Below are 26,241 nucleotides of genomic sequence, written 5' to 3' on the forward strand. Positions count from 1 at the left end.
TCACCAGCCTCCAACCTGCAAAGCTGAAGCCAGATTGATGAAGAGTTAAATTAAAGCCTCAGAGACTGAAAGCTGTTAGAAAAGCAAAGGTGTTGCAACAAAATACTAGCCATGTGTTGGATCATCTTTTGGTTTTTCATGATTCCACATTTTTTCCCTCTGTTGGTCTAAGAAATTCACCGTTACCGACTACTGCATTTTTGTTTCTTGATTTCCTTTAGTGTTTCTTAAAGCCAGACAGTTGCAATTTGAAATTACTTTAGCTTTGTTTCATGTCTGTAATCTGCTTTTTTTCTACAAAATTAACATCCTCTGATGCCGCTGATTCCATCATTTTTGCCAGGGGTTGTATACTGCCAGTGGTTAGCATAACACATTTATAAAGGTAACAATTTGTGTTATTTGTAGCAAATTGTTGCTTTTCATCATGTTACATTTCATATAAACCAAATGAACTTTGTCTAAAGTGTTTGTTTAAAATCATACATCAGCTGTGATCCGACCAATCCAGGAACATGGAGGATTCTTGCCCCAATCCTTCGAATGATTCAGCCTGAGAAGGAGAAATCGATCCATGAGTCACAAGAGAGTTTAGTGAACATTTTTATTGATAATTTCCTAAGTCATATTTAATTCTAATTACTTAGAAAAGAAAAAAAAGTTACTATTGTCAACACGTGGAGAAAATTGTTGGTGCCCCTCATATATGGAAAGAAAAACCCACAGTGGTCACAGAAACGTAGCTTTTTAATCATGCTTCAATAAATTGATTTAAAAACTGTAATTCTGATGATTGCATTTCAGCAAATGCCTGTAAATCAGCTATCAACGGGAATCAGATGTGGTGAAGCAGGAAACCTCTAAAACCTACAGGACAGCGACTCTTAAGGACTGTCCTCGGACATGCCTGATCTAAACCATTCTTTTCAGTCACTATCCTGTTGCCAGACTCTTTACCTGCGACTGAGCTCAAGCTTTCTGATACTGGGCAGCACATTTCTCTCTGAAATCACTTGATAGTCTAGATCAGGGGTTTTCAACGTTTTCTAGGCCAAGGACCCCCAAACTGATGGTGAGATGGAGCGAGGACCCCCTAATTAAATATATATTGTATTAAATAGTGTTCTATCAACCTGGTCCTATAGTCACTCTATTACAGATGGAGTAATGTAACTAAAGTAATTCCTCCCTGGGATTATTAAAGTATTTCTGATTCCTGGTTGATGGGACAGGTGTTGTGAATGAAACGGTGCCCAGCTTGAAAGAGCTCCTGTGTGTCGCTGAATGTGAGCATTGAAGACTGAAAGACATCTTCTGCCTCCATTGATCTGCTTACTAGTCTGTTGAATTCATGTTAATGTGGATTTAGAGACATTTCAACTAGTAGAAAAAAAATGCAGGGGGAATATATAAATCACATCTGATTAACCAAAACTTTTATGACCCCCATGCAGTACCTCTGAAAGGAGGGTCATTAAAGGCAATTGTTGGCCTGGCTGAATTGGTTAAGTCTTCTGTTCCCCTGTAAAGGGGAGGGGGGTTGCGATGATAGCGGAAAGAATTCAATGCTACCTGTAGGTTTTTGAAAGCTGTAATTTGAGCGCCCCCCCCCCCCCCTCTCTGTTTAAGGTTGGTTTTTCTTTCTTAGCATAAATGCTTTCCTTCACGCCCCTCTCAAACCACCTGTCTTCTTTGTCCAATGGAAGCACTCTGGTTGGGTCTGGGTTGGTGTTTCTGTTCCTGGCAAACTTAAACCCCAGAGTGGAAAACAGCTGCACTGTTCTGGCGTTGGACTGCCAGGGTTTCCTCTTTTAAGGCCAGATAAAACTTTTTGCTGTAACCCTGTGAGAAAATGTGTTTCTTATAACTCTACAAAAAAAGAACATTCCAATGTTTAAATCTCCTTCAAACAGGTTATCATGTTGAGGTGCTGGAGGATTATTTCACAGTGAATTAACCTTCAGATTCATATAACAACATTGTATAAACTATAACAGTAACCTTCCAGGTAAAATCACATGCCCAGTCACATCTGACAATAATGTGTCATTATTGTTGAATAATAAAATCAAATAAAAAAAGTAAACAGCAGTGAAATCTGATCCTGCTAGTGATATTTATTCCCCTTGGATGAGAAGAACAGTTTGAAAACTGATGGAACCCTTGAGGGATGGCATAGAGTGATGATGTAATTAACACATTAGTAATATGTGAATGCAGGTACCTTTAAATCTGACGCTTCCTGACATTCCTTCAGCAGCTCCATGGCCCTGCTCTGCCTTTTCCTGATGGTCTCCATCGATTCTTTCTGAGCATCGGCGATCTTACTGATCTGATCCCTCAGAAGTGAATGTTTTTCCTTGATATATCTGAGATTTTCCAGCATCCCCATCACATTGTTCTGCAAGCACACTGTCCTTCATTAGCCACAGTTTAATTGTTAGAAGTTTTTTTTTGTTATATCACATAAATGTATTCTCACCTCAGAGGAGCACCCTTCCTTTGCTGCATGGTTGATTAAATCCAGCTTCAGTCGCTTTGCAATGTAATCCAGATAAGCCTCTGACTTCAAAACCTAAAATTTACAAAATAAAAAACATTTTCTCTCTCTTAAAAAGAAAAACAAATACAGTCATATGAAAAAGTTTACCCCCCCCCCCTATTAATCTTAATGAGTTTTATTTGTAAGTATTTGGGTGTTTCTAACTGATGGACACAGTACTATTTCAGTAGTTAATTGGTTTATTGGACTAACAGAAAATGTGCAATATGGATTAAAACAAAATTTGACAGGTGCAAAAATATTGGCACCTCAGCAAAAAAGAGACATCAATATATACACTCACCGGCCACTTTATTAGGTACACCTGTCCAACTGCTCGTTAACACTTAATTTCTAAGCAGCCAATCACATGGCGGCAACTCAGTGCATTTAGGCATGTAGACATGGTCAAGACAATCTCCTGCAGTTCAAACCGAGCATCAGTATGGGGAAGAAAGGTGATTTGAGTGACTTTGAACGTGGCATGATTGTTGGTGCCAGAAGGGCTGGTCTGAGTATTTCAGAAACTGCTGATCTACTGGGATTTTCACGCACAACCATCTCTAGGGTTTACAGAGAATGGTCCGAAAAAGAAAAAACATCCAGTGAGCGGCAGTTCTGTGGGCGGAAATGCCTTGTTGATGCCAGATGGGCTACAGCAGCAGAAGACCACACCGGGTGCCACTCCTTTCAGCTAAGAACAGGAAACTGAGGCTACTATTTGCACAAGCTCATCGAAATTGGACAATAGAAGATTGGAAAAACGTTGCCTGGTCGGATGAGTCTCAATTTCTGCTGCGACATTCGGATTGTAGGGTCAGAATTTGGCGTCTACAACATGAAAGCATGGATCCATCCTGCCTTGTATCAACGGTTCAGGCTGGTGGTGGTGGTGTCATGGTGTGGGGAATATTTTCTTGGCACTCTTTGGGCCCCTTGGTACCAATTGAGCATCGTTGCAACGCCACAGCCTACCTGAGTATTGTTGCTGACCATGTCCATCCCTTTATGACCACAATGTACCCAACTTCTGATGGCTACTTTCAGCAGGATAATGCGCCATGTCATAAAGCTGGAATCATCTCAGACTGGTTTCTTGAACATGACAATGAGTTCACTGTACTCAAATGGCCTCCACAGTCACCAGATCTCAATCCAATAGAGCATCTTTGGGATGTGGTGGAACGGGAGATTCGCATCATGGATGTGCAGCCGACAAATCTGCGGCAACTGTGTGATGCCATCATGTCAATAAGGATCAAACTCCCTGAGGAATGCTTCCAGCACCTTGTTGAATATATGCCATGAAGAATTGAGGCAGTTCTGAAGGCAAAAGGGGGTCCAACCCGTTACTAGCATGGGGTACCTAATAAAGTGGCCGGTGAGTGTAGTAGATCCTCCTTTAGCAAAACCAACAGCCTCTAGCCGCTTCCTGTAGCTTTGAATGAGTTCCTGGATCCTGGATGAAGGGATTTCTGACAATTCTTCTTTGCAAAACAATTCCAGTTCAGTTAAGTTTGATGGTCACCAAGCATGGACAGCCTGCTTCACATTATCCCACAGATGTTCAATGATAGCCAGGTCTGGGGATTGGGATGGCCGTTCCAGAACATTAGAATTGTTCCTCTGCATGAATGCCTGAGTAGATTTGGAGCGGTGTTTTGGATCATTGTATCCCTGAAATATCCAACCCCGGCATAACTTCAACTTCCTAACTGATTCTTAGACATTATTCGCAAGAATCTGCTGATATTGAGTGGAATCCATGCGACCCTCAACTTTAGCAAGATTCCTGATGCCAGTAAAAACACTTGCTACCCACTGTAAAACATGGTGGAGGTTCCATCATGCTTTGGGGCTGCGCTGCCAATGCTGGCATCGGGAACCGAAATAGCATCAAACTGAAATAGCTGCTGCAAACACCCAAATATTTAGAAATAAAAATAAGATTAATAGGGGAGCCCAAACTTTTTCATATAATGGTACCAGCTAAAGGGAGTTACTCAGAGGAGCTCCTGTTTTATAAATACAGGTTTATATTATCATTTTAATTTAGATTTATTTCGATTCTTTACTAGCTTCCAGGCATCATATTTATGTTGTTTTTTTATTATTTGAGATTGGATAATATAATGATAAGAACTAAATGCTGAAATTAAAAGATTGAGTAAAACAATCTTTATTGTTTTACTAAACAAGGGGTGGGGGCTCTTGGTAAGACAGAATGCCCAAAGTGAAAGACAAGTAAAAGAAGGTTGGGAAACTCTGGTCTAAATAACAACAAAATGCCTTCTTTAGGCTTTCACTGAAGCCCCAATACTAAAACAAGCAGAACACAAAGTTATTACACATTTCTCCCCCTACAGATGTATTTAAAAATTTGACTTTAAATTTTGATGAATGTGGGTAGAAGGAGAACTTAAAGTGGTTCAGTTTGGTTTTTGTTATCCTGAAACCTCTGTCAAAAGAGAAGAGCTCACATTCCTCAGGCCCCTGTCACACCTCGCCAATTTATCCATGCAGCAATGCACACGGAGCACCTGGCCTGCATAAAAATATGTCTTTGATTGAAGTATTAACCTAGCTGCTGTTTATCGCCTGCTAAAAAAAAAAAAGGTTAAAAATGAAGACGGTTTTCATTGGCAGCAGATTCAGCATCTGGAGCGACGTTCTTCTGCTAGGAAGTTTGTTGGTGGTGGGCGTGAACGCAGGGACGCTGGCTCACCCTATGATGGGGATGAAGTCTGGAGGAGAACTGACGGTTTCCTCCTGTGAACCCCCATTATACCAAAACGCTGCCAATACGCCATTATACAGTAGCTGGAAGTTAGAAACACGTTCAGCGCTCGTCTGGAATACGTCAGATACCTTGATATGCTTGGAGAGAAGTTCTGGATAAGTTACGCAGAAGTTATGCACAAGTTACTCAGAGGTTTAGGATCAGCTAGACGCCACGACTGATGAGGAACTGATGCTGAACGGATGTCAACCATCAGATAACTGACCTGGAACTGATGGCCCACGGATGGCAGACACTGCCATCTCGCCGTACGCCAGCTTGTTTCAGTATGCTCATAACTTATCCAACGTGTGCCAGTGTTTTTGCCAGATTTAGTTTTTTTATATCAAGCATCCGCAGGTCTAAATCATCATGGTGTGACAGTGGCTTCAGGAAGGATGAGGAACGGGTTCAGCAGTGCTCTCCACGCCTGCTGGAGAACAGGCTGCTCATAGATGGATGAAGGGAGAGCCGTTCATCCTGACATTTCAGGTTGCATTTGTTGAAGAAAGAATAAAAGCACTTAATAATAATAAAAGGATTAACATCCATCTGGGTCATTTTCTTTTAGAGCAGATGAGGCTGTAATGAGTTAAAAGCTGAATGAGAGAAAACACCCCGGAGCCAAGTCACAGTATGAAAAATTAAAAAAACAGGAGCCATAAAGCTTCCAGAGGAACATCTAGGAGTCACATTTGTCCCTTTTTCTGTCGTTCTTTATGTTTTCTCATTCCGTTGTGAAGAGCATGATTTAAACAGGGAGATTTTAGGATTCCCTGCTTCACTGTCTGGTCAGCAAGGAATAATCAATGGATCATTATTTATACTTAAATCTAATACATTTGCGGTGATTTAATGCACGTTGTGACAAACACCAGATACAGCACTGGGACTTGATCAACAGCCGATACCGCACCGTGACGTCACAAACCAGTAGGTGGCAGTAGTGTTCTTTGACAAACATGGATGCCTCCAGTAAAGCACATTCACATGAAAATTACTCTGGATTAAAAACACTGATCATTTATTGAACAGTATATAATAATTTCATATTTAAAGGACTTTCAGAAGTTTGAATTCTGAATATGACCGGATTTTGTGGTTAGGGCATAGAGCTTGGAATCCTGAGTTTCTGAATTTGAGCCCCACTCCCACAGACTTCATCTGGGTCCCTAAGCAAGACCCTTAACCCCACACTGCTACCCAGGCGCCGCACAATGGCAGCCCACTGCTCCCCAAGTGGATGGGTTAAAAGCAGAGGGTTATTTTCTCCAATGTGAGATCAATAAAGTTAAATTATTATTGTTGTTATTCGCTACAGAACCCACTCTCTAATTATTGATCCCATTCTGTTGAAAGAGCAAACAAAGAAAAAAAATATATTTTATTGTGAAATTTAAAGACGATTTAATCAGTGGACTCTGAAAATGAAACTGATACCAGTTGATTTAAAGCCGTTGTTCAAAACACGGACCAAAAACAGTGAACAGGGTTGAAAGTAGCAATTATATAGCAAATTATTTATTTTTTTATTAATAATCAGACAGCAAAATGTTCCTTAAAGATTAAACCAAGTGAAACTAAAACATTTCCACAAACTTTTTTTTTTTTATCTTAAATGCAAAATATATATATATATATTTTTTTTTTTTACCATTTTGATATAATTACTGCTCTAAGTGGGTCACTGTCAGCTAAAGGCATGTTTTAGAGTCTCTATAGTCTAGTTAATGATTTATCGAGTAATAAATTAGTTAATGATTTTTTTCAATAATCGATTAATCCAATTATTCTGATCGTTTCAGCCCTAAATGTGTCTAAACTGTCAGCTCAGCAGGTAAGGAAGCCACCAGATAAAACAGGTTTGCATCTGCAGTGGTATATTTCCTTTCTTTTTATTTAATTGATTTTTCAGAGTCTGGCAGCATAATGTTAGGACGTAAGTATTTAAAAACTAACTTTTTCGCCATACTAGCATTATCTGATGAATTCACTTGTTTTTTTTTTACTCCATCTGTGGCAGGGAAGCATACAGTAAAGGGTCACAGTAAAAACTATGTCAAAAAACTGTTAAATTTCTAGTAACTTTAAAAATATTAAAGCAAAAATGTCCCACTGGCTGCCATTGACAGACAGAAGGGAATATGACAGGTGACTTTATGAACATGATTACAGATCATGGCATTGTCATAATAATGATAAGAGGCAATGCTGAATGACAATTACCCTATTTAAAATACTGCAATCCTAATTTATGCATTTGAACAACATCCAAGGTGTTGGATTGCTTTACAGTCCATATTCTTCCAGATCCAGGTAGATCACAACTTAATCTATAAGGACTATAGATTCACATGCTTTAAGATGCTACCTACTAGTGATGCGTTTTTTTTTTAACCAAAACTTCTGTTTCCGAAATATTTCCCTTTCTTGACATATGTTAGATCTGACGCCAGAAATGAGAACATTTATTCAAACCCGTTTGTTTATGTCTGCAGAGTTTTGATCAGGCAACCATGTGGCCAGCTAATCTCTCCACACAGCTGTGTTGTAGACCCTGATTGTTATCCGTTTATCATCAGCCTTTTGTCCTACAGGCTACATTAACGGTAGTGGAAAAGCTATGATTCCCACGAACTTCAGATTATTTATAATGTTTTTCCCGTATCAGTTCCACCGGGGCTCCATAGTATTTACTGACTGTGCTAATAAATAAAAGTCTCTCCAGTTCACATGTTGAGTGAACATAAATTAAAAGAGCAGACTCCTCCATAATAGCTGCCAGTTCTCTTTTGTTTTTATAATCACAAAGAGTCTGAATCTCCTATAAGACAAAGCAAATAAACTCTAAACTCTCCTTACCATCGTTTCAAGCCTTTCAACGGTCGGCTCCATGTTGAATATTGTGCGCCGTTGAAAGAGCTACTGTGATAGGCCAGTTGTCCTTGACCAAACACTTCCGGTATCTGCAATAACCCGCGTCATCGCTTGGTGGCGCCATCTTGGGGCGGTCGACAGCCCAGCTCCTTGTAATTTGTTGAACAGGGACAGAATCAATTTTAATCGCTGAATATTGAACTAATTTCACGGTTATGTTTTTTTTTTCTGAAAACAAACTAATTGTTCAGTGTCTTTAAATGTTCTCAGTGGGGTTAAGAGTAATATAATGTGTATATATATATATATATATATATATATACATACAAACATACTAGATAAAACAGATACACCCATCTTATTTCAATTTTTAGGATTTTTTAAAATTTCAATATTTAGCTTATTTTCTTCTTTATTTTTCAGGTCCTGAAAGGTTTGTGGTTTTCTTGATTAAAACATTAACCTTTTTTCAGTTTGTGTTAGTATTTAGATCAGGGTCTCTTTTGCAAGGGTTTTCTGAACTAATTTGTTTCACATAATGGATCGTCATGGAAGTTTCACACAACAGATCAAACCTGACAGCGTTCCAAAATCAGGGGCTGATTTAGGAAATGTGGGGCCCTAGGCAAAGACAGGCAGGGGGCCCTCTGAGGACTGAGCTCACTCAGCTGAATGCTCCTTCCTGTGTTTCCAAAAAGGCAAAGAAGTTGCTGCCGGTGTAGGTAACAGATCTGTTCTGGTTCTGCTTCATGCCAGTGACGTTACGCTACATGATTGGCTGAATGTTGCCACATCATTTAAAAACATAGTGGTTGCCCAGACAACGTCCGTGTGCAGAATTGGCAGCATTGTAGCGTTAGCGTGTCTAATGACCGAAGAAATTTTACCTGATTGATAACAAACCTGAAAAAAACCTGTTTGTGGTGAACAAAGTAACTGTTAGACCATGATATAAAGGGTGGAGAACTGGGTAGCTGTGGCTAGCTGTGCTAGGTAGCTAACAGGTTAGCCTCTTTTAGCTCTATCAGTTAGCCATATTAAGCTACACTACTTCTGAATTTGTGTCAACAACAAGCGTTAGTTTTCCATAAGTACAATAACTGTTTTATCTGTCTAAGATCTCTATGAAGGTCCTTTTTTAAGATGTTCCATTTGTCCTCCTCTGCCCTCAGATCTTTATAAAAAGAATTTAAACAAGCAGAGACTTTCTTTGTCACCTGGTTAAATGGCAGAGGTCAGTCTGTCTTAGAAGGCAGTACTTTCCTTTGAGACTGACAATGTTCGTTTTCTACTTTTGGCTACTTTAGATCGCTGATGAAATATAAAATAAAAGCAAATATAGGTAATAACATGTTGAGAAATTTTACACAAAAAACATACAAAACATTTGATTATATACACTAATTATGAAAAATTTCAAAGGAGCTTAAATATAAAACAAACAAACAAGATAAATAATTGCAAACATCACATCATCAACATTACTAACAGGTCTGATAGGGTTCAGACAGGCTCAGAAAATCAGGAGGCAGAGTCCGGTCAGAAATCGGTAGGCAGGTAACAAGAATGCTGGATTAAACTCACCAATGGCTTGTAATAATCTGGCACTAGCGACTGGTCTGACAGCTGGTTATATAGTCAGGTCAATAGGTGGATCTGATGGAGGCTGATTGGGATTGGGACGGGTGCCAGGATTGGCATGACAGATATGGGTGTTTTTTTCTTTGTTTCAGAGGCGGCGTCCTCCAGGGACCCGGTCTATATGGACTGGATCCTTCAAGTTCAGAAAATCAGGAGGCTGGAAGATTTTTGGCTGTGGATTCAAACAGGTCCAGCCTTCTCTGGCTTTCACCGCCTCTACGCACTGTCGCCTAGCAACCATTACAATTGACACACAAAGCAGGCAAAGAATAGATGCTGAATGTCTCACTACTGTTCGTGGCATTAGAGACACCAGGGACCATAGTCAAATGTTTGCCGGGGGCCAGAACGGGCGACATCAAATCCTACCTGAAACTACTGGCTAAGGATAAGGTTAAATACAGTAAGATTGTTATTCACGCTGGTGGTAATGACACCCGGTTACGCCGATCGGGGGTCACTAAAATTAGTGTTGCTGCGGTGTGTAAGTTTGCCAAAAAAATGTCGGACTCCGTAATTTTCTCTGGTCCCCTCCCTGATCTGACCAGTGATGACATGTTTAGCCGCATGTCGTCATTCAACCGCTGGTTGTCTAGGTGGTGTCCTGAAAACAACGTGGGCTACATTAATAATTGGCAATCCTTTTGGGGAAAGCCTGGTCTGATTCGGAGAGACGGCATCCATCCCACTTTGGATGGTGCAGCTCTTCTTTCTAGGAATCTGGCCACATTTATTAGTCCTCCAAAACCCTGACCACCCAGGGTGCAGACCAGGAAGCAGAGTTGTAGTTTAACACACATCTCTGCAGCTTCTCTACTGTTACCCACTCTTTACTCCATCCAGACAGTGTCTTGCCCACGACCAAAATCTAATAAATTAGCAAAGATTCCCAAAGGAGTAAATCATGATAATCTAATTAAAATCAAAATAACTCCAATTGGGGAAAAAGTTAAAACAATTAAATGCGGTCTGTTTAACATAAGATCGCTTTCCTCTAAAAGTCTACTAGTTAATGACTTGATTTGTGATAATCACATTGACTTGTTTTGCCTTACAGAAACCTGGCTGCAGCAAGAGGATTATGTGAGCATAAATGAGGCAACTCCTTCAAGCTATTTAAATTTTCACATACCCAGAAGTTCTGGGCGAGGAGGAGGAGTAGCAACAATCTTCCAGTCTGACTTACTGATTACTCCCAAAACAATTAATACCTACAACTCTTTTGAACATTTAACTCTTAATTTCCCTGATCCAAATTTCAAGGCAAGAAAACCTCTTCTTTTTGTAACTTTGTATCGTCCACCAGGTCCTTACTCTGAATTTTTAGATGAGTTTTCAGAGTTCCTTTCTGATTTGGTATTAAATACTGACAGGGTCATCATAGTGGGAGATTTTAACATCCATGCTGACATTGAAGGCGATAGCTTAAGAGCAGCCTTTAATGCTTTCTTAGACACTATTGGCTTTGTTCAGAGTGTGAGTGGTCCCACGCATTCTCATCTTCATACTTTGGATCTTGTGCTGACATACGGCATAGAATGTGAAGAAATAACAGTATTTCCTCACAACCCTGTCCTCTCTGACCACTTTCTAATAACCTTCAGGATTACTTTAACAGAGTTCTCCTCCCCCAAAAGAAGGTTCAATTTTAGTAGATCTTTATCAGATAGTGCAGTTATAAATTTTAAAGAATCTGCTTCACTTTCTCTCTCCTCTGTGTCGCTGAACAGTGCTGCAGAGTGCAAAAGCATAGCTTATTCCCCTTCACAGGTTGATGATTTTGTTGATGGGGTTGCTAGTTCTCTGCGTATTGCCTTAGACAACGCAGCTCCTTTGAAAATGAAAACCGTTAAAAATAGAAAGCTTGCTCCTTGGTTTAATGCAGAGCTGCGTACTTTGAAGCAAAATGCTAGGAAACTGGAGAGAAAATATCGCTCCACTGGCCTGCGGGAGTCCTTCCTAGTCTGGAAAAATGTTTTACTGCTGTATAAGAGGACCCTTTGTAAAGCGAGAGCAGCATACTTCTCCTCATTAATAGAGGAGAATAAGAATAATCCTAGATTTCTTTTTAATACAGTTGCCAAACTCACCCAGAGCCATAGCTCTGTTGAACCGTCCATTCCATCTGCTCTTAGCAGTAATGATTTTATGGGATTCTTTATAAATAAGATTGATCTTATTAAAAATAAGATCATAAGCACTCCTCTATCCGCGATTGTACCTGAGGTAGTCATGGAATCTGAACCGGGTTTAGACTGCTTTGATCCAGTTGAACTTTCTGAATTAGCAAAATTATTGTCTTCATCTAAGCCTTCAACTTGTATGTTAGATCCAGTTCCAACCAGGTTATTTAAGGAGGTATTCCCTTTGATCTCCTCCTCCATTTTAGATGTGATTAATCTATCTCTGTTACAGGGATATGTACCTAAAGCTTTTAAGGTTGCTGTAATTAAACCTCTGCTTAAGAAACCGTCTCTTGACCCAGATGACTTGGTCAATTATAGACCTATATCCAATCTTCCTTTCTTATCCAAAATTCTTGAGAAAATAGTTGCCAAACAAGTTTGCGATCACTTACACCATAATGAACTTTTTGAAGAGTTTCAGGCTGGCTTTAGAGCTCATCATAGCACTGAAACAGCTCTGGTGAAAGTCACTAATGATATTCTCATGGCCTCAGATAATGGACTTGTGTCTGTGCTCGTCCTGTTGGATCTTAGTGCTGCATTTGATACAGTTGACCATAATATTCTTTTAGAAAGACTTGAATATTTTGTTGGAATTAAAGGAACAGCACTAGACTGGTTTAAATCTTATCTATCTGATCGAATTCAGTTTGTTCATGTTAATGATAGATCTTCAACACGCTCAAAAGTTACCTGTGGAGTACCACAGGGATCAGTGCTAGGACCAATTCTCTTTACTTTATACATGCTCCCAATTGGTAGAATTATTAGACAGCATGGGATTAATTTCCACTGTTATGCTGATGATACCCAGCTATATCTGTCTATAAATCCAGATGAAGCTAACCCATTACATAGATTACAGGCATGTCTTGAAGACATAAAAAATTGGATGACTCTTAACTTTCTGCTTCTGAATGCAGATAAAACAGAAGTTATCGTCTTTGGACCAGAGTCTCTGAAAAAGAAACGGATTAGTCAGTCACTTCATTTGGATGGGATTAAACTGATTTCAGATAATAAAGTAAAAAATCTTGGTGTTGTTTTTGATCAGGACCTGTCATTTAAATCCTATATCAAAGAGGTTTCTAGAATTTCCTTCTTTCATCTGAGGAACATTGCAAAAATGAGAAATCTCCTGTCCAGGGGTGATGCTGAGAAACTAGTCCATGCATTTGGACTATTGTAATTCTTTACTATCAGGAAGTCCACAAACTGTAGTTAAAAACCTTCAGCTTATCCAATATGCTGCAGCCAGAGTTCTAATGAAAATTAAAAAGAGAGATCATATCTCGCCTATCCTGGCTTCTTTTCATTGGCTTCCTGTTAAATCAAGAATAGAATTTAAAATCCTCCTTCTCACATATAAAGCCTTAAATGGCCAAGCTCCATCTGATATCAGAGATCTGATTGTTCCTTATGTTCCTAACAGAGCACTTCGCTCTCAATCTGCAGGTTTACTAGTGGTTCCTAGAATTTCTAAAAGTAGAATGGGAGGCAGGTCTTTTAGTTATCAGGCTCCTCTCCTGTGGAACCAACTACCAGTTTTAGTCCGTGAGGCAGACACCCTGTCTACTTTTAAGGCTAGGCTTAAAACTTTCCTTTTTGATAACGCTTATAGTTAGAGTGGCTCAGGTTATCCTGAGCTATCTCTATAGTTATGCTGCTATAGGCTTAGACTTTTGGAGGACATAGGGACCCCCATTTCATCATTCTGCTTCATTCTCTCTCTGTTCTCCTATTCTGCAGAATCTGTTAGTTCAATCTCTAACCTTCTGCTCTCTCTGCTTTTCGTCAGAGTAGCTTTGCCTCGTCTGTTCCTGTTTGGCTGTGACGTCATCCTGGAAAGAAACATCAGCTGTACTGCTTCCATCAACACCCTTGTTTATAGATGTTGGAGATCGGCCTGTTTTCCAGTGTGGTCCTGTTTCTCTGACCGTGACTGAGTGGATGTGCTCTCTTCGTCCTCTGGCATGGGAGCTGCCTTGGAGCTTGTCTGCCTGGCTGTGTGTTTCCTGGACGAGGCCGCCTTTTACAACTGCTTTTTGTATCTCTGCTTCTGTCTCCTTGAACCCCAGTCGGCCTCGGCAGATGGCCGCTCACACTGAGCCTGGTTCTGCTGGAGGTTTCTTCCTGTTAAAAGGGAGTTTTTCCTCTCCACTGTCGCTACAAGCATGCTTAGTGTGAGGGATTGTATTTGAGTCAATGACTCAATGCAATCAACTGGTTTTCCTTAGATAGAAAACTTTGTATCGATTTGACTGTATGATCTGTTTGAACTGTAAGGTGCCTTGAGATGACATGTGTTGTGAATTTGGCGCTATATAAATAAACTGAATTGAAATTGTTCTGGGTGCTAATAACATTTCTGAGGAGCTTCAGCAGCAGCACCGTCATCATAGATATCACCAAACAGAGCATTTTAGTGAAAGGATTTTTATAAAAAACATCATCGATGTACACAAATAAGGAATAGTTGTATTAACCATACATGTATACAGAGTTTAATGGGCCCCCCAGGAACCTGGGGCCATAGGCAACTGTCTAGTATAGCATTTTATTTATAAACCCATGATTTTTCCTTAGTTTAATGTTTTTCTTCTTTTGTAGCAGTGTCTGTTTATTTTCCTGTATTTTCCCTTCTATAGGAACAGTATTATTACAGTTACCATAGTTGTCATTTTGAATTTCAGTAGTTTTACAGATAAAGCAGGACACCAATGTTTCTCAAATACAGTTAAGATTCCAGCAGAGACACATTTTTCTCCATTGATTAATAGGTGATTTCTAACCCTGACCCCCACCCTGTACATAACCCTTACACGTACATCCCTAACCGTGACCAAAACTCCATTCACACCTTAGATCCAAGCCGAATATATAAGGTAAGTTTGTGTATTATTCAATAAAAAAAAAGGTTTCTTCAATCAAAAAATAGATTTTCAATTAAAAACACCATTACTTCAATGAAAATTTTTTATTTTTTTTGGGATTTGAACCATTATTTCTTTGATTGAAAATATTTTTTAGCAATTGAAAGATTAAGACACACATGTCCTACCCATATATGGTCCAAACAAAAAAATTACTTTGATTAAAGAGAACATCATCAGTAAAAAAGTGTTCAAATGCAATTTTTGAAGTTTCAAATATTTTATTTGCATTCAAAAACTATTTTGCTATGATTGGACACATTTATGTTTTAATTGAAGTGACTTTTGTTTTAATTGATTTTGTTTTTTGTTCAAGCAACTTTTTTTGTTTGAATGATAAAGACACAGATGTCCTACACATGATATGGTCCAATCAAAAACAATGTTACTTCAACTAAAAAAGTTGCTTTAAACATAAAAAAGACTTGACTTTTATCAAAGAAAACATTTTAAAAGAAAAGCAGCGTTCAAATGGATTCTTTGTAGTCTCAACTATATTTCTGCGTTCAAATACTTTTTTCCTGTATTGAAAACATTTTTTTCATTCACTAGAAGGTGTTTTTAATTGGAAATATATTGGAAATATATTTTTAAGCAATAATCTCAAAACCCAAAGGTTAACAGAAAATTATTCCCACCATGTAGGAGAAACAAACAGAGCCAACCTTAATACAAAACCAAGTTAGACAAACTTTTAATATCCTCATTCTGAAACATTCAGAGTTCATTTGAACAGGTTTCATGTCTCCACAGATTTAAAAGCCATCCTGTCGTATTGAAGCCATCCTGGTAACCTAAGCCGTCTTTCTCACGCCGTCTAATATAAAACCTGCAACTGTACAATTCCTGGACGGGTGGGAAAACTTTCCACCACTTCTTTTAACAGACTAAGACTACAACAAGTGTAACATTGAAGTTTCACAGTTATTGGTCATCATCATTGACAGAGGTTTCATTTTGCACGTCAGGAAGCTCCAGTTTCTCACATTCCGTCAGCCTTATGGTTAGATGCTGAGCCATCTCATTGGGATCCGTGTAGAAGGCCACAGGAACGTTCTGTTCAGGAGAAACACATTAAGTTCATGTTATCATAATGAAAACTCTCATGATGACATTAAGAAGCTGCATGATTTGCATCCCGCTATTTTAAGAATTGATACATTCATTAGCTAACAACTAAAAACATATTCATCTTTTTTATATATACCATGTTTATTAGGTATTTTGAACATCTATAAAAAGACTGAACGAAAAGAAAAAAAAAAGAAACAACATATCCAGCCCTGATACAGAAAGCAAAACCGGAGGCATGTGCAGAAATTACAGCGAACATCTGAGAAAAGTAACCAATTTATACATAAACTTCAACATATTCATCATTCGGATTCTGGTCTTTTAATTTTGAAAGCGTAGAATTTCACATTCAGAGAGTATCTCAATCTTTCTAATACAACTTCAGAAAGTAAGTTTTTCTATCTAGATTATTATTTATATTTTATCTTTAAAGATAATTTTTAGGCTCAAGTCGCCTTTTTATTTTTGAAGATAAGCAGACAGGAAATGGGAGGGGGGGGGCTAAAGGGCTTATTCTAGTAACTGAATATTCTGTTGATTATTATTATTAATCAGGTGAAGCAATTCTTTGGATCATTCTTTTAAATGCTTATTTTGAGTAATAAAAACACATAAAAAAGAAATATGCGGAAAAAAAACTGACTGATTTCTTCTTCTGCTAAATTATATTCATTTTACTGGTCATCCAGGTCATAGTCATACCAAAAACAATCGACTGGACTTTGTTTCCAAGTTTGAAGACGTTTCTCTTCCATCCAGGAAGTTTTTTTCAATTCAAAATGTCAGAAATAACTTTGAGCAAGCCAACAAAGCCTGGTTTTTGTTTAGAAAACAAGCAAATAGAAACGGACGAGCTCGTTATATAACCATATCACATAAGCATAGACTGCACCAGGAGCTGGGTAGCATGTTGGGTTAGGTATGGCCGGAGGTCAGCTGGTCATCAATCATGACACACAAGTTACTTGCCTCCTTTTATGGAGTCAGAGACACGGATCCAGTCTGGATGTGAATATTGTGGCATCTGTTTTGGTTCGGCTGGGAAACAAGTAGTTCAGTTTTTTAAAGATTAAGTTGGAGGTGAGGAGGAAAATAATTTAGTTACAGCACATCCACCGCTTTGTTTCCAACAGCCACCTGCCAGGCGCCGCGCTGAAACGTGTCACAGGCTATGATGCAAATCTTTACTGATAGCAATGCTTACATTTATTTATTATACACATTTTTACAGCAATGTGAATCAAAGAATGTTTGTTTGTCCTCCTACACACTATAATAAAAGAAAACAAAAATCCATCGTTTTCCATTTTGTTTGCTTTGAAAAAGCTTCAGTGAGCCACAGGGGGCGCTGAAGAGCCGCATGCACGTTGCCGGTGTAGGTACCAGATTGACTCGGGCTGCCAGATTGACTCGGGGGCCTGCGCCTTTTGATGACGTCACATTACATAATTGTTTTAACGTTTGCACAATTGCGCAAAACATTTTGATTGGTCTGGACAGCTTACTAAAGTAATTATAGCGGGGTGTAGGTTTTATTCGAAAGCGGGATTGCGGTTTGGAAACGGACAATTTTAGGAAGAAATTCTCCATGGTCCCTGCGCCTTCCGATGACGTCACCGAATTCGCCATGGGCCTTGCGCCTCCCGATGACATCACATTATAGCAACGCCACTCAAACTACATTGAGCCCGCGGTCTGCATTTGTAACGACAATAAATTCAGGAGAATGAAGCTAAAGGGATACAAAAAATAAACTTGTAATATTACAAAAACAAAAATACTACGAATTCAAAGTATATTCAGAGATTAAAGTCCCTCTGATACTGTTTAAGTGACTGAGAAACTGCAGATTTGCCACATTTAAGATGGCGGACGCTCATGACGTCATCAAAAGGCGCAGGCCCCCGAGTCAATCTGGCAGCCCGAGTCAATCTGGTACCTACACCGGCCCCAGACGTGGACAGACTGTTTGGTAAACTGACGACAATATTTTATGAAAAAAACTCTTAACCTAAAATAAGATTTTGTTAAATATTATCCTATTATCGTATACAAAATTTACAAAACAAATTAGAATTTTGAGAGAGGGTTCATGTTCTGAGAGGCTACGGTGAGTTCAGTGATCCAGAGTTCCAATAACTTGGAAAAGTTTCTGCCTGTTTGTATGTGGAGTGAAACTCTGGAAAACTTTAAGTTCACAACATAAACAATTACAAAAATGTTCAGATTTAAAATCCTCGTCAAACAGTTGATCTGGTAACATTACGTTCAGGGAAGGTCTTCAGTGTATATTAGTGTCTGCTAATGTGTGTTTGTAGCTCTTCTGTCCAATGCTGGTCTTTGTCCGTTACCATTGTTGGTATGTCTCTCTGCTACTGTTGATATTGTGTAAACTATTACTATCTTTTAGAATTTATCATTACTGGTATACTAGAAAACAAAAAAATGTATAATTAATTAACTGCTCAGGTAACACAATTGTGATTTTGCTTATTTGTTCTGAGTACCAAAAACATTAGTATTATTATTATTTATTTATGTATTTTTTAACTGCTTTTGCTCCTACAATTTTATGTTCTAAGTTGCTGTTAAGGGAAAAAAAACTGAAAAATAAGTAGGTGGAAATATACATACATAATACTTTAAATAATATATATATAATTAAACTATTATTTTTGTTTACAAAAAGTGTAAACAAAAAGTTTAAATTCTGAAATTTACACGTGTGTATACAAAATGACTACATAAATCTGTCTAAGTCATATGCTTACTATGAATGAGCATCAGGGTGGGATTTAATACGTTTTCTTCCCTAACCCTTCAGGCCTGTTTTTTTTATTTTTTTATTTTAAGAAAATGACTCTTAAGTTTAAATTGATGAACTAGCATTCACTTCTATGTTTCAAAACATGTAATTTCCTGAAATTAGTGAATAAATAAATAAATAACCCCAACAAGCTGTTTTAAATGTCACTGTATCTAAAGCAGAAAAAAATAGCATGATAGAGGCATCATGATATTTTCAGGCAAGAAATAAGAAGATACAAAATAACTTCTAGCATAATTTTACAGTATATTTAATATTGATTTGATTTAAAAAAAATAAAATTTCTGTATTGACATGGTTCACAAAGACTAATAACTTAGTTTCTCCTGGAACAGAGACGGCTTTCAGCTCCCCTTGAAGGAGCAGTTATTAAACCGTTTTAAAGGAAAAGACCGCTCATATTCAGAATTCAAACTTTTGAAAGTTCTTTAAATCTGAAATGATTCCATTATGTTCAATAAATAACAGCTGTTTTTAATTCAGAGTAATTTTCATCTGAATGTGCTTTACTGGAGGCATCCATGTTTGTCAAAGAACACTACTGCCACCTACTGGTTTGTGACGTCACGGTGCGGTATCGGCTGTTGATCAAGTCCCAGTGCTGTATCTGGTGTTTGTCACAACGCGCTATTATCCAAGTCATCTTGAAAACATTCTTCTTCCAAATGTTGGCTACATATTACGGGTTTTTTCTCTGGCCAGAAGTTCGATGGCAAATCCTCCTCTTCAAGTTGGCGATCCAACGACCAACCCGTCCGTGGAGGATCAGGAATCAGAAAGGTGGAATAACTCTTTTTTTTCACTTTTACCCGATGTATTCCAGCATCCAGCTGCCATGCACGTGGGCATTGTCAGTTTCACTATAGCTCTGGTGAATTTCAATGGTGAAGTCCTCTGGAAATCTTCAATAATTGTTGTTGATTGCAGATGTGTCTAGTAGTTCCCATTGATTTAGCTTGTAAAGCGGGGAGAATGGCGCTAGGCTTACCGCGCTTATGTCACTATATTTGGGCAAAAATATCCGCTTCCAGACTCGCTGGTCACGATGAAAATTATTGTTTTATTTGTTTTACTGATTAACACTAAATTCATTAAATCACCTTGGACGTAATATTTTTAGGTATAAATAATGACCCATTGATTATTCCTTGATAACCGGACTTTTCCTTTAAAGGGTCTATTTAACCAAGATAAGCTCTCAGACATAAGAGCAGTTTGCAGAGCTGTGACCATGTTCTGTGTCTGACGTCACCCACCTTAAGTTCTGCTATTGTGTTTTCTCTTGTGCTGAACTCCCGCAGCATGTAATCCCTTCCATCCTGAAAATAACATACAGAAAATCATTTTTCAATGCATCTTACAATTTAACTTTTCAATGGACAAGAACATTCAAAATATTGAATTCACTCTGAATAGCATGAAGTTAACACAGCCTCTATAGGAGCACAGAGTCCTATTTGGGATGGAGGAGTCCTGCATGGGGAGCTAGCATGCGCGCACAAGATGTGGGCTGAAACATGCGGATGCTGAGTTCTACGCAAATGTTTGGATCAACAGACGGCCCAGTTCCGTACACCAACTCTGACTCATCTGTACGGATATAAAGATTTTGATGATTGTGATAGATTGTGATCAGCCCCCACCCCACTTCCCCCACCAACTTCCATTACAAAGTTACACCCTTGCTGTTCAAACATTCAGTCTCCTGTATTCTCTGCGTATTGCTAAGTATAGAAAAGGCAATTTTTCCTGAACCAACATGTTTACACTGTGTGAAACGGTCTCAAATAATATAGCTCCTATATAATAACCACTTCCTCAGAAACAGCTTCAGCATCAAAGGTGATTATCCAAATGGCCTAAAAACCACTTCTGACGACTAAATGATTCTCTGAAATGATCCATAAATCAAAGATATCAGAGCCAGCGATGAGCTCAATGCTGCATGAATGTTAATATGATCAATCGTAACATTAGACTCTGAAGGTTTTTCTAATATTCACAGCAGTGTCACTAAAGGGAAAATTCAGCTGAGTTTTTGTTACTGCCATCAAGAGGAATGAAGGTATACTGCAGTTTTTCCTCAGGTTCATACGGATCTTTACAATCCAAAGAGTCCAGCTAATAAAGTAATTTAGAACTACAATTAGGTGCAAACACACATATATATATATTTAACAGAAATGACTTTGACTTAGATTTATTTTGTCGTTTTGTATACACAAGGGTAAACAAAAAGAAATTTCATTAAGAACAACTCTCTAGACATTTTCATTTTTTTAAGTGCGGCCTTTAAAACAGTAAAAAATAAATAAAAAACAGTAATATAAAGATATGACTGTATATTTACAGTTCTGACCTTTCAGTTTTTATTTTTATATCCACTGCTCTTTGCTTACTTTTTTGGAAAATTGTAAAAAAAAAAAAAAGATTAAATATCTTCTAATGATGAATTCATGAACTGAAAAAACTTAACTTCAGCCCAGCTGAAAAATATAAAACTAATTTAGAAAAATTTTCACCTTTTTTACAAAGAGAAATGAAGGTAAATAAAACTTGTGAAAAGACGATAAATATCATATTGACTGGAAAATGTATAATTTAGGAAAATTATGGTTGAAAAAAAAAAAACAAAAAAAAAATTTCACACTTATAAAAGATTAAATAATATATTTCTTCTATAATTAGAGTCAATTTGGGGGAAATTGGTTGCAATTGTTCAGTGTAGTAAAATGCTGAAAGATGCGTTTGTTAATAAAGCAATAGTTAAAAGAAATGATCTCTTCTTCCTCATCCATCAGCAGGGCCGGTGTTCTGTCAGATCAGCATACCCCATCAGACCAGCATACCCATAGTCCATAACTGTTCATCCTTTAGTTTTGTACGAAAAATAGACTTTAAACTATCTCAACGGGTGTCTATCCCGTTAATCACATACAAAAAACAAGTTAATTACCGTAATTTTTGGACTAAAAGCTGTGACTTTTTCCCCATTTTTCGACCTTGCGGCTCATATAACAATGCAGCTAACTGTTAGCTTTTACAGCTAACAGCCACTAGGGTAATACGGTACCTAAATCTATGGATTTTACCATCCACCATGTTGACGTCACATTTACTTCAACACACACGTAGCCGTGCGCGCAGGAATGCGGCCGTTCTGCGAGCGCATGACAGTTTGTGTGACACCCTCATTATGGAAAACAAACGTTGAAATGCATATGAAGCAACTTTTAAGTTAAAGGCAGTCAATTTGGCAGTAAACGGAGGAAATAAAACCGCTGCATGTAACCTTGGAATCAACGAGTCAATGCTGAGACGTTGGAGACGCCAGCAGGAAGAATTGTCTCAATTCAATTGTGTTGAAATGTTAATAAATAGCAGCTTCCCCAAACAGTTGCCTCTTTCCCGACAATCCTCTCTGTGCACGAAACATATGGTAATTAAACATAAAAAACCTGCGGCTTGTAGTCCGGTGCGGCTTGTATATGGACAAATCATGCAATTTAGGTTCTGCGGCTTATATTCAGGTGCAGCTTATAGTCCGAAAATTACGGTATTTACTTTTTGGTGTTTTATTGAAGCGTATGACGATCTGACCTTTAATTGTTTTTTTTTGTACATAACTAGGGATACGCATCTGTTGAGGTAGTTTAAAGTTTATTTTTCATCCAAAACTAAAGGGATAGACGCAAATCTGACCTCTTGCACATGCATACTACTGACTATAGTATGCTGGTCTGACGGGGTATGCTGGTCTGACGGAAAGGCTGCAGGGATACTGGCTTCTGCTGGATGACTAACTATGAAACTATGACTGGTCTTTGTTAAGCTTTAGTTCACCTTCTTCCTGTGAAGTGAATCAAAACTGTTAAATAACTTTCATCTATAATATCCTATAGAAAATAATCAATTTTTAAAGTCAGTGCTTTATCCTGGTTTATACTGGTCAACTTACCTCATAATAAAGTCGGGTATCGTTTATTCTAATCATGACTCCGTCCACACGTAGGAAGAAACGCTGCAATAGGAAGAAACTGGATGGCATCACCCTCTGCAGCATCAAAAAAGGAAGAGTTTAGACATTTATCAAACTTTATTAACCATAATTTAACAAAAACATCTAGCTTTCCAATCAGGCAAACCTTTCTCACTGAAAAAAAGGCCAAAGCCACATTGATCAACAACAAAAACTATTAGGCCTTTTCCTAAACATTGGCTACAAATAGGTCACATGGTTGTCGGGTTTCTACCAGTGATAAAAGGAAAATGGCACCATAGCTATACTTTATGTTGCAAATTTTACTGTTCAAAGAAAATTATCCCATTTATATGCTTCTTAGGGCTGAAACAATTAATTGGATTAATCGATTATTGAATTAGTCACCAACTAATTCAGTAATCGATTAATTATTACCTGGAATATAGAGACTCTTAACACATGCAGCACAGTTAGAGCAGGAATTATATCAAAATTGTAAAAAAAAATGATATAAATATTTTGCATTTAAGATTTAAAAAAAATAATTCTCTATCGATCTGCTCTATCCAGAACTCCTGAAGTGGAAAGGTTTTAGTTTCACCTGGTTCCATTTAAAAAAAATCTCCTTTGAGGAACTTTTGGCAAAACATTTATTAATTGATAAATCAAAAAAATAACTGACATATAAACTGATTTGCAAAATAATCTTTAGTTGCAGCTCTAATGCATTTTTAATATCTGGGTAAACACACATTGCAAAATTTTTGCTTAATTACAGACAAATCGCTTGATGGTCCCAGACATCCCTTAAATTAAAAATGATTAACTATTGAAAGTCAGACATTTCATTTCAGCCATGCTACAACTGAATAAAAAATTATAAAAAAGGCCAGGACAAAATGATGGCACCCTTAACTTATTCCAAAACAAAAAAGAAAATTAAAATCAATCGACTGGACTTTGTTTCCAAGTTTGAAGACGTTTCTCTTCCATCCAGGAAGCTTTTTTAATTCAAAATGTCAGAAATAGCGTTGAGTTCCAGGTTTTATCCAGCAGCCCAACAAAGCTTGTTTTAGTTTAGAAAACATGCAAATAGAAACAGACGAACGGGTCCACCCCTTTGGAATGGGGGTCGTTTGGCCTCTTTGTTAGCCTGCAATGTCCCATACCTGTCTAAGCTTTAGACAGGTATGGGGGGGGAAAGCTTCCTGGATGGGAAGCGAAATGTCTTCAAACTTGGAAACAAAGTCCTGTGGATTGTTTTTTAACGTGTTTGGAATGACTATACTGCAATTAACGATTATCGGGTTACTAAATTAGTTGATGTTTATTTCAATAGTTTATTATTCCTATAAAATCTTTCAGCCCTAATATACAGATCTACACACAGAGAGGTAAAAACACTATATTTTTAGCAGTGTGTTACTCTCTCACACACTTACAATTTTGACACTTATTGTTGAGACGCCGTGGTCATGAAGTTCATCTTCAAAGAGCAAAACCTCTTCATAGAACATGATGTGTTCCCGTGCTTTCAGCTTCTCTATGTCGATGCGCTCCTCTGTGCTAGCAGCCTTCACAAAGACAGGAAAAGGAAACAGCATCAGGTAGAACTAAAGGTAAAGATCGCCGGAGAGAGGAGGCAGAGGAAAAGCCGAGGCATCCAGGGAGGAAGGAGATGAAACCCACCTTCATCTGGACATCTTCTCCTAGCAGGGTTCCTCTGTAGTCTGTGGTAAATGTCCAGTCAAAAGGCCTCAGCACTTCTTTGGAGTGTTCAGAATCGGCTCTGAAATGACATTGGGCTGTTGCTTAGCAACCTTTTGTCAGTATCTCTACCCTTTACTTCTTGCTTTCACTGTAAATGTTTGGTTAGAAAAAAAACTGCATCAACATTTTTAATCAATGCTAAGTCAAAAACCAGAACTCTACCACTCTGCTTATTTTTGCTTTCAATATTCCCAACAATAATAGTGAACGAGGCCTTAAACACCAGAAAATGTAAAACAGAAGAAAAGTTGAAGTAAAGCTGTTACTAAAAGCAGCTTGTTTGGATTTTTTTATCAGCCTTTACATCTCCTGATCAGTAAAGATGCTCTGATTAAAAATATTGTTGATGAATTATAAATTGTGAGCTTATTTGAAAATAAATAGAAAAGCTCTGTCTCTTTGTGTCCTTTGTGCCGGAGCTCTATTGCAGAAACAAAACATTTCTTTATCAGTTGAGGACCTGGTTTTCAGACAGTTCAGAGTAAGTTACGCACGCAGCCTTCAGCATCACTGTAATCCTCAGTCCAGTCCAAGAGTACTTGCCAAGGCTTAAAGCCGGGCATACACCGTACGGAGTGTTGATGATGTCATCAGCGCGCCGGACTGGAGTAATGACAGGCAGCCCGGGCCACAGGCGGCTACGCTCTACTCCTTCCATTCATTCGGCTAGCTAATCTGAATCGGTCAATTCTATTTCGACCTTCCAGGCATGTGAGTAAAACTAGCAGCAGTTCAGCGGACAGGATGAATGAACGGTAGCCAGCGCACGGATGACGTCATACACACTCTGCTTTGCTTTAAAAATATATATAAATATAAAAAATATAACGGTGGATGTGTGGGGGACAGTGATTGGCCTACATGTTCTGAATGCTGGCGTACCATAAATGATAAATGATGAACAGTTTAGTTTGTGCCTTCAAGTCGTTGCCCACAGGAAGACGTTACTTGGATATAAGGGAATATCTTGAGAACGGCTCCAAATGACACAAAACTCATATGGGTGAGTAGAACATGATGGAATAACGTAAAATCAAGGGTCCAATGTAAAAAAAATGGCGTTCCCCTTTAAGGAGCTAATCTGGTTCAGTGGTTCTCCAGGGATCAACAAGGGATCATCCACAGATGTTTTTAGAACTGATTGGTGACCTTTAGTTTAGTTATTTATTGTAAGCAGGGTTGATATATATATGGGTTTTATATTTTATATTCTTAAACAATCATACAAGTTTTGTATCACAAATGAAGCACTCTCATTATCTAAGTTTCTGTGTCCTTGAGAGCATGATATCATTTGTTTTTGTACTCAAGAGCTCTCGGTGCCGTGCTCTGACCATGCTGACCATGATGTAATGTGTTGTTGGTTTCAGCTATCCACGAGCCCTGGGTGGGTTCATATTTTGGTTTCTGTAATCATGGGCTCCAGGCGTGAGAGGGAGCAATCACTTTTCCTGATTGGGTGAAAGATTTTCCTTTGAAGTTTGACATAAATGACGGGTGGTGGTTTCACACTGGCAGAGTCTGCTAGGGTTGCGTACGAACGCCTAGCTGCCCGGTTTGCTGCCCTGCCGGGGTCGACCGGCTCTCCGATCCTTTGTGTCACGGTAAGGGGGACAATATAATATGCATT

The 26,241-nt window shown here is 38.3% G+C and overlaps 1 protein-coding gene across 2 annotated transcripts in view; it reads right to left on the minus strand.

Annotated features, from left to right (window-relative positions):
* The window catches only part of tiprl (TIP41, TOR signaling pathway regulator-like (S. cerevisiae)), a 32,923-nt gene that overhangs the window by 953 nt on the left and 5,729 nt on the right, over window positions 1-26,241 (minus strand). Inside the window, exons 4-10 of one of the 2 annotated variants that reach the window (XM_038272107.1) lie at window positions 24,531-24,630; window positions 24,284-24,415; window positions 22,818-22,913; window positions 20,116-20,178; window positions 2,483-2,575; window positions 2,225-2,401; window positions 487-553 (exon numbers count right to left, since the gene is read on the minus strand). In XM_038272107.1, coding sequence (XP_038128035.1) covers window positions 488-553; window positions 2,225-2,401; window positions 2,483-2,575; window positions 20,116-20,178; window positions 22,818-22,913; window positions 24,284-24,415; window positions 24,531-24,630 — 727 coding nt within the window. In that variant the 3' untranslated portion in view covers window position 487. Of the gene's footprint in view, window positions 1-486; window positions 554-2,224; window positions 2,402-2,482; window positions 2,576-15,624; window positions 16,015-20,115; window positions 20,179-22,817; window positions 22,914-24,283; window positions 24,416-24,530; window positions 24,631-26,241 lie in introns of those variants that run through there. The other variant, XM_038272106.1, reaches the window with a different exon arrangement.

The sequence above is a fragment of the Cyprinodon tularosa genome, unplaced genomic scaffold (assembly GCF_016077235.1).
Source record: "Cyprinodon tularosa strain WSP-4 unplaced genomic scaffold, ASM1607723v1 ctg818, whole genome shotgun sequence".
Classification (NCBI taxonomy): Eukaryota; Metazoa; Chordata; class Actinopteri; order Cyprinodontiformes; family Cyprinodontidae; genus Cyprinodon; species Cyprinodon tularosa.